The 8,751-nt window shown below is 50.3% G+C and overlaps 1 protein-coding gene and 1 non-coding gene across 13 annotated transcripts; both read right to left on the bottom strand.

The window, feature by feature from the left end:
• Positions 1–251: 251 nt before the first annotated feature.
• On the bottom strand, positions 252–8,281 carry MAGED2 (MAGE family member D2). 12 transcript variants are annotated; one of them, XM_085008515.1, is made up of 13 exons: positions 8,224–8,281; positions 6,672–6,745; positions 5,824–6,309; positions 4,925–5,233; positions 4,756–4,819; positions 4,418–4,497; positions 3,844–3,938; positions 3,076–3,155; positions 2,939–2,981; positions 2,541–2,603; positions 1,382–1,496; positions 575–981; positions 252–386 (listed from the first exon to the last, which is right to left on the bottom strand). In XM_085008515.1, exons 2-12 carry the CDS (start codon positions 6,714–6,716, stop codon positions 583–585), a joined length of 1,779 nt encoding a protein of 592 aa, XP_084864641.1. In that variant the 5' UTR covers positions 6,717–6,745; positions 8,224–8,281; the 3' UTR covers positions 252–386; positions 575–582. The 12 variants fall into 12 exon arrangements, 10 of the variants coding, with proteins under 10 accessions (XP_084864641.1, XP_084864646.1, XP_084864644.1 ...); XM_085008520.1 differs by having other exon boundaries at positions 5,824–6,081; XM_085008518.1 differs by lacking the exon at positions 8,224–8,281 and adding an exon at positions 7,573–7,663.
• LOC146394618 (small nucleolar RNA SNORA11) lies at positions 1,672–1,799 on the bottom strand. Its single transcript, XR_014835920.1, has one exon. It is a non-coding gene; the product is annotated as a small nucleolar RNA SNORA11 (small nucleolar RNA).
• Positions 8,282–8,751: the final 470 nt, after the last annotated feature.

Raw genomic sequence — 8,751 nt, 5'->3', positions numbered from 1 at the left:
CCACATCAGGGCTCTTCTTCAAAGTGTGCCCTCTGTGCCCACAAGCCCCATGACTCCCCATACCACCTCAGTTTTGCCTGCTCTATAGCCTAGAGATGGGGCCCAACCCATCCTAGAGAGGCATGCTAATCTTGCTCCACTGAATCCAACAATGTCACCTCAAATTAAGCAGAGACTGAGGTAAAAATGTTCCCAATTCTTTTTTAAAGGTGATACCAAAATGTGACAGCCCACCAAAAAAAGCAATAAACTCAGAAATGGCAAATAGATTTAATGTAGAGTGTCAACTTCAATTGATTGATAGTGGCTGCCTAGAGTGCTGTGTTGAGTAGGTTTCTGAGGATGCGCCCTGGCTCGAAGAGAAAGACTGCTGGGATTAGGAATATCTGAAAATACAAGTAAAAGAAAATCAAAAAGTCAATTAATATCCACCAAAAAAAGAAGGAATAAAATGCCAAAAGTAGGTGTTTTCTCACATTCTCCATGTGGTCCTTCAACCTGGGCCTTCCTATAACCACCCAGCTCCTCATTCCATCCCCATGAGCCCCAGGTGCCCCCAAGTCTAAGTAGGTACCTGAAATCTCACTTGTAGGAGAAACCACAGGCACCAGAGCTGCCACTAGTGCTGGCACCAGCTCCACCAAGACCCGCGAAGAGCCCAAATGTGAGAGTAGCTGTCAGGCTGTTGCTGGCACTGAAGCTGCCACTGGCACTGGCACTAGCGCTGGCACCACCATTCTCCTGGGCTTTGGCTTTAGCTTCAGCTCCCGCTTGGATCCGGGCTTTGGCCCAGGGTCCAATATCAGCTTCGTCCCAGTTGCAGGGCCCAGCAGCATTCTCAGAGCCAAGCCCAATGCCCATTCGAGCTCTAATCTCAGCCCTTGCCTTGGCTTCAGCTGCAGCCTCAGCCGCAGCCTTCATATCTGCTTCCATTGCCTCTCGGTACTGAGCTGCCCATTCCTTGGGATCCTTCTTTTGTACCTGAAACAGAAAAAAACAGCCATCCATAGGATCAGAATCCAAATATTAAGCACCTGTTGTATGCCAGGCACCATACAACATGCTTGCTATATACATATTGTAACTATACAATAAGTATCACTCGCAATTATGCACCTAATTCTCCATCCTCACTTTGACACTTAATATCTCTATGACCTTGGACATGACACCTAACAACCTCTCTGAGCCTGAGTTTTCTCATCTACAGTAAGGCAATGACATGTCAGTTGTAAGGATTAAATGATTCAGATAACTTTGTACATTAACACAGGCTTCAGAATGTTCAGGCATGAACTGCAGGCTGCTCTGCACACAGCCTGCCTCAAACAGTGGCACCCCATGCTCTTGGTACACCAAGCTTGGGCATCTCTCCAATTACCTTGCAGGCAAACTTGAGGACTTTCATCTTGCTGGTCTCATAGTAAGAACGCAGGCCCCAGAAGAACTCATACTCAGGAGGATTGCTATTAGGGACTCTGGCATAGTCCAGGTACCTTGAAAAGAGGTTCAATGCCTTTATGTCTATTAAGACCATTCATGGCCCACCCGTGCATGGTTTGGACAGGCTTTAGGTGGCAAACTCCCCCACTAAATACTGTAGTTTTTCTTCCAATATTGACCCCTGTCTCACTGGTCCTGCCTGGCAGCCCTGTAGAGGTACAGGGGGGGACATGTAGGCTATTTGTTCATAGGAAGGCCGAGTTTTGTGCCCCTTGTCACAATAACCTAGATCCCTGTTGGGTGTGTTGTAAACAGAGGAGCCATTTTTTCAATGTCCCCTGCTCTGAGCATACCCCACCAAAGGGGCTCATCCATGGCCTGGCTGGGCCCTAGCACAGAGCACCATAGAAAATGACTGTAAGGGAAGAAACAGTCAACCAAGGGCAGTACATTCCAGGCACGCTCCAGACCATTTGTGTGTGTGTGTGTGCGCGCGCGCGTGCATGTGCGGTGGGGGCAGGGGTGCACATGCATGCGGGCCTGTGTGAGGGAGCACAGGACCTCCAAACACGAAAGATGGGATGGGCCTGGGCTAGAAAGTCATCAGGACTGGGCTCTAGGCCCAAATGCACTCTGTACAAGCTAGGGCCATGCTTAGAACTGATACCAAGGATGGGATGATAGCAACTATTCCACAGGGTAGTTATAAAATGAGTAAGTGTACAAGTCAAGACTCCAGCACAGTAACTGGCTGCCTAAAGCCACCATTCCATGGCATTTCTTTATGGATCTTAATTTCTATGAAGTCCTCTATCTAGCACAATAAAAAGAACCAAGGTATTGGGGTCAGGATCTATAAATACAACTCCTGTATAACCCAGAGCAAATTATTTCACCTCTCTGAGCCTAGGTTTCCTCACATGTAGAATGCTGGTGATGATAATCCTTCCCTCTGTCATTACCTCAGGAATAAGCTACCACCTGAATATGTACACACATACACATGCACAAGCACACACATACATGACCATACCTTTATTACTCAGTTCTAAAACAGGAAAATGCATGAAACACGGCAACACCAGACAGACACTTACTTCTGCTTCACAAACTCATCAGTAATGAGCTTCTTCACGTCCCCAAAAAGTGAGTGATGTATCCTGACAGTAGAGGAAGAGAAATAAATGAATACATATGTAAATACATATTTACATATATACAATCAGGCTGTGGCACTTCCCACACATGGGAAGAAGCATTTCCCACATGGAAAAGAGACTTCCAAAATAAGACAGAAGCTCCACAGAAGCCCAAGACTTAGTGAGACAGAGAGCAGAGTTCAGAACCATTTCCCCATCCACCCAAGTCAGAACCCTGGACCCTCTACCCAGTCCAGCACCCCCACCCACTCCACCAGACCACCAGATTGATGCAATCCTGGGACCATCCTCAAAGGACAACACGGACAGCAATCGCTGACAGAGCCCAATCATACCCAGGGCGCAGCCCCAACTTGCGCAGCACCTCCCAGATGACAGCTGCCAAGGGGAGGCAAAAGGAAACAGAGATAGAATATGAACATGTGGCATTCCAACCATGACTCCCCATTCAGCTGCCAGCCTAGCCACTCACCCTCACTGGACCGATTTCCATTCATGAAGATGATGCTAAGAAGCACCATGAGGAGACCTAGCTTGGGAGAGTCCTTGGTCCTAGGAAAATAATGAAACAAAGAAAAATTTGATGTCCAACACCCATCTGCAAAAAATAATACACCAGCTCACTAGGCTAGCTTCTCCCATATTCTTCAGATATGGGAGAATTCTGCCCAATCTGTGCTTCAAGCTCTATGTGACCCAGGCAAGACATTTAAACTCTTGGGCATAGTCTCCTATTCGTAAAATGAAAAAATCACATCCTCCTCTCCTAGAGTTGCTGAGGATAGAAGAATGCCTGTCAACCTGGTACAACCCAGCCAACATGAATCCTCTCTCCCAGACCTCTCAGCCCCAAAAGAATCCTAGGCACAGCTCCACTGATGCTCCTGCCCTTCAAACATCATGATCCACCCATACCAGGAATCCCTCCTTTGAGAACCACTCCACCAAGGCCAACAGGAAGAGATAAGCAATGACAGGTCTGCTTTCCCGGGAAGCTTCTGGAGAAACACAAAACCTGACAATAGGAATGCCCTGCCCTAGGCTTCTACATGCTCTAGTCAATCCCAATCAGGCAGCAGTATTGTGTGCAGGGCTCCAACTACATGTAAGAGCTGGAACAGGGGTCTTTAGGCTCTATCTTTCCTGACTCCCTAAGGGGATGTTGGGAGAGTACAGGGATGAGGTAGACCATGGACAAAAGCAGAAGCCTCCCCCGCCCCCGAGCTCTATCCCAGCTTACGTTCCCAGTATGCCTGCATCAGTGGGCTCTAAGGTGCTGAGAAGAATGTACAAGTGGTCATTCTTATCAATTTCCTTTAACTGGATCCCAAATACCTGTGGATGGGGAGAACAGTTTCTGAGATCACAAAATTAACCTTCCTGGGCATCCCACAACTTCCCATGGACTTAAGGGTGTGTGTGTATGTATGTGTGTGTGTGTGTGAAATCAGTGAGCACAGAGCAAACAAATGAACAACTGTCATCAACATCATCACTGTCATTAGTGAGAATCTAGGGAGTCAGAGAATGAAGAATGAAAGGGAGAGGTGAGTATCTGGAGTACATTACAGGAAATGTCCAGCAGTGGACAGAAGCAGGATTAAGCTGGGTAACTTGGGTCCTACCTCTGCTTTTACCACTGACTTGCTGTGTGACCTCAAGCTAGTCTATGCCCCTCCCTAGGCCACTGTCTGCTCATCTGCACAGTGATGGGGCCAGATTAGTCTCTGCAGTCCCCCCCAGAAGGGACATGTACACCTTTTTTTGATTCAAGGCTTCCCCATTACACCCATCCCCCAGGTCTGCCCCTTCACCTTCTCCAAGGAATAGCCTGCTCGTTCAATGATTTCAGGGTACACATCAGTGTATTCTTTGATGATGTCCTTCAGCATGTCTGCAAGGGGAGAGTGTTGCAAGCACCTGGGCTGAAGTGAAGCCAGGTGGCCCCCATACCCAAACTACAGACCCTTTACCAACCCTGCTGTGGGTGGAATAAACAGGTTCTGACCTAATGAATAGAGATGCTACCACTACCAAATTAGAACTTTGGGAGGACAGAAGTGGTACCACAAGAGCAAGAAATGCCCTCAGCACACAGGGAGAGGGCAATGGAGGGCAGAACTGGGGGAGGGGCGGGTAAGTAGGACTCTACCTGAGCGTTTGATGGGAATCTTCGTCTGATCTTTAACCAACAGGTATTTCACCAAATCATTTGCCTGGGAGAAGAAGAAAAGATAGAAAGATTAAAATATATTTGCAAAAGACTCGAGAGGATGACAGAAAAGAGGGATGGCAAAGAGTGGAGAGGACAGGGTTCTTACCCTCCCTTGCAAAAGGGCCACATCCCGAGGTGGTGGCACTTCAGGCTCTTGAGATGACTGGAGCTTGGCAGCTCTGCGGCGAGCCTTGCCCCTACGGGCCTTAGGTGACCTCAGAGAGAGCAAAGCCCTCCGGGCCCAAGCAGCCAAGCGAGTCCTTGATGCCCTACGGGCCCAAAAGGCTATGGGGCCCCTTGAAGCCCTGCGGGCCATTGAGGCCATTAGGGCCTTTGAGATCCTTCGGCCACCTGTGGTTCCAGAAGCCTGGCTCTGATCACTGCTGCAATCCTCTTCCCCACTCAGATGCTTCACCTGCATCAATAGAGAGAAAGCACAACATTGACAGATGAAGCAGATGGTCCTTTTTTATGTTCTCTCTTCCACAAGTCACATCTAATTCCACCCTTGTGGTAACAGCCTGATTCCCTAGACACTGGCCATGTTGAGTGTTGGGTTTGTCTTTCGCTGGTTTCCAAACAGAAGTTTCGTCTTCAGCCCAGGAGCAACCCAAGGTTGAGGCCTGAGGTTTCTTCTTCCTGTGTCCACCACTGGCTCTACTTATACTACCCTGGACAAGTCACTCCACTTCTCTGAAACTCAGCTTCCTTCTCTGCAAAACTGGATTTCTTTCAGGATTTAATGAGATAACCTGTGTGAATGTGACTAGCTCAAGGCCTGACACATGGTAGCTACTATGTAAATACAAACTTCATTTCATTCAGGTTGCAGCTGTGTGCATTTCTTCTTGCGTCCCTACAAGTCTGTGAACTTTCTGAAGACAGGATTTATATAACATTCCTCTTAGTGTCCCCCACAGCCTTTATGAGCAGAGGGAACTTTCTCAAGTTTTGCAGAACCATGAGCCAACTGAGAGGAGAGAAGTAGAATGGTAAGGGTCTTACCTTTCGGGCTTTCTTGGCCTTGACCTTGGGCCGAGTATCCTGATTCTCCTGGGCCTGGGCAGCTGTACCCTCAGGCTCAGGTTCATTTGCTGGAGCCTGAGAGGCAGCAGCCTCAGTCTCCAGGGCCTTTGTATTGACCTTTGTATCAGCCACACAGCTGACCTTTTTGGTTTCAGTAGCAGGCACTGTCACAGACTGAGGGTCAGTATTCTGCATCTTGGTGTCAGCTGCTTGACTCTTCTTTTCAGCTGCCAGAACCTGGGTATCAGTCAGCTTAGTGGTAGGTGAAGCCTGCGTGGCAGCTACCTCCTGAGCCTCTGTGGGCTTTGAGACATCTGTGGCCTTTGAGATCCCTGAAGCACCTGAGACCTTCACAGCCTTTGAGACCTCTGGTGCCTTTAAGGCCTTTGGTGTCTCTGAGACCTCCAAGTTCTGAGTTAACAGGGTCTGCATCTTCAAACTGCTATCCTTTTCTGAAACTTCAGCCTGCAAGAGGAAGCAGGGAAGCTCACAGACCTTCTCCCCACCCCCAACTAGGCAAATGGCTCCAAAATTTCAGAGCCTCACTTCTCTGACCTATACTAACTCCTACCTGTAGAGTCCTCTGACCATCTCAGCCTAACAAGGCCCCCCTTTCAGAAGAAGAGGGGAGGGCCTACCCTCCCTCCCAGCCTCCCTTACTCCCTCCTTCCTTCCCTCCTCCCTCCCTTTACTTGGGGGAGGGGGGCGGCACCCAAGCAGGGAAGTGGGTGGAGGACAGGATGGGAGGGGAAGTGCCAAGGGATCTGGGGCAGCAACTGGGGCTGGAGGGGAAAAGCAGCTAGGAAAAGGGCAGCAGGAGGGTTTACCTGTAAGCGGGTTGGACCCGTACCACTCTCGCTTGTGTCAGACATGTCTCAAGTTGGCCTGGCAAGAGCGGAGCCTGAAGGAAAGAAGAGGGGTCAAGAGGAGAGCCCACTGAACGCCCTCTCTCCTGCTCAGCCTTGAGCCTTCCCTAGGGTTCCAATCCCAAACCTTCCCCCACCCCCAATGACTCCGTTCTCAAATTCAGTAATCCACAGCTTCTAGGTCTCAATTCTTTGCAGCCGCACCCTCCTCTTCTCCGGGAAGATGTGCCAGCGCGGCAGCTCCGAGGACCCCGCCCCTTTTCCCAGCGCACCCCCCACCAGCCGCAAGTCGACAGTGCGCATGCGCATCCGCTGCAGGGCCCATCTCAACCCCGCCCGCTTTCCCAGTACAAGCCCTTTCTTTGATGTCCACCCAGCACATGCGCATTGGCAGCTGGCTCGTCTGCAAGCTAGCCCTTCTCTACACGCCCCTTTCTAGAGATACACAGTGCGCAAGCGTAAAGATCAAGGACTCAGTCCCACCACCTTTTTCCAACACGCCCCTCTCCGAGCCCTGCAGTACCATTCGGTACCGCCCCCTCCCCAACAAGCCTCCCTCTCAAATTGTCGCAGCGTCTGACGGTCCCAGCCCCTCCGATACTCACATCCACCCCAAGTCCACACTACCGCCTAGTCCCGCCCTTTTTCATAATACGCCCCCCTCCAAACAGGGCAAAGCACATCTTGGTTCCACCCTTTCCTTAATACACCCCCTCCTCAAATTACTGTGGAGCTAGTGATTCCATCCTGGGCCCAGCCTAACGGGGTCCAGTCCCCTCCCTTCCCAACCGGATGGATCCGGTACGATCCGGTCCTTAGAGGAGGATTTCTCCAGATCCCAGAGGGTGGGGCGGACCCCTACCGGGCTCAGATCCAGAGCTGGGCCCCGCTGCTCACCTCGTCCTTTTACAACACCCGAGTGCGTCCACTCTCTCTGAGCCCCTCCGAAACTCAGAGACTGCCCTCCCCCACCTCCAGGCCGGAAGTGGTCCCGCCCCTTTCCGCCTCCCTAGGGGGCCTCCGTCCCAGCCTGTCTGCCCTTCCCCCTCTCCCTGCTCCTCATTCCTTATACCCAACTCCGTATTCACTCTTCCTTAATCCCTGCTCACTTACTTCTCCATCACCTATCCTATTTCCCCACAAAATTCCCTACCCCCATTCCTTATATCCTCCTTCTTGTTACCACTGCACCGTTCCCCCAGTATTCCTTAACCCTTCTCTACATCCCCTATTTTCTTTGAATTTCCACCTCCCCTCAGTATTTTTCCCTTCCCTCTCATATTCTCCATCCGTCCACCTCTCAATAAGCCCGGTTCTCGGCTCTACTCCCCCTCTTCCTCCACTAGTCTCTGCTCCCCAGTCCATACGGCCTGCTACACTCTTGGTTGTCTTTGCTGCCTACATCCCACTCTGGGCAGCCTACCCCCTAGCTGCACCGGTGCAGTAAAAATTGCCCACCTGCCTGGCTCTAGGTTCGAAGGGGTTTAGAAACCCCAAACTCAACGCTCCTCACCTTGTCCTCGAGCGAGTCCGGAATTCGTCTGCCCTCTCTCAGTCCCTCTCGAAGTCTCAGCCTCCTAGACTAGAGCTGCAGCCAGCCCAGCCCAGCCCAGCCCCTTTCCGCAGCCCCCTGCCACCCCCCTTCTCCTTCCTCGGGGGTGGGGCAATGGGGCCCCGCTCAGGGCTGTCTGACGCCAAAGCCCATGTTTATGCCACTGTACCAGGCTCGGTCTGAGGCCATTCCAAACCAAAACCACCCCCTCAAAGCGATTCATTCATTGAATATATTTATTTTTATACCTTTATTTTTGCTTATTACAAAAGTAATGTGGTGGTGTTGTGAAATTTCAAATAATAAAGAAATATGTAACATACCAATGAAAGGCCACCCTATCTCATGCCCCAGAGATAACCACTATTAATATTTTGATATAAACACCTCCAGATTTGTTTCTTTTCATATACTAATGACGAGCTTACTCCCCACAAATGGTACACTATACCTACTGTTCTGAGACCTGGGTGTTTTTTTTTCCCCAGT

The sequence above is a fragment of the Sus scrofa genome, chromosome X (assembly GCF_054392235.1).
Source record: "Sus scrofa isolate SSC_HxYL_T2T_F1_AM1 chromosome X, Sscrofa_HxYL_maternal_Yorkshire_Landrace_v2.0, whole genome shotgun sequence".
Taxonomy (NCBI): Eukaryota; Metazoa; Chordata; class Mammalia; order Artiodactyla; family Suidae; genus Sus; species Sus scrofa.
This window is presented reverse-complemented; position numbering and strand designations above follow the sequence as displayed.

Coding starts and splice junctions, on each gene's coding strand:
- MAGED2 (XM_085008515.1), bottom strand. CDS start 6,716: ATGTCTGACACAAGCGAGAGTGGTACGGGTCCAACCCGCTTACAG. Junction 5,234..5,823: donor AGGCCAAGAAAGCCCGAAAG/GTAAGACCCTTA, acceptor CTATTGATGCAG/GTGAAGCATCTGAGTGGGGA. Junction 3,939..4,417: donor CAGGCTATTCCTTGGAGAAG/GTGAAGGGGCAG, acceptor CCCCATCCACAG/GTATTTGGGATCCAGTTAAA.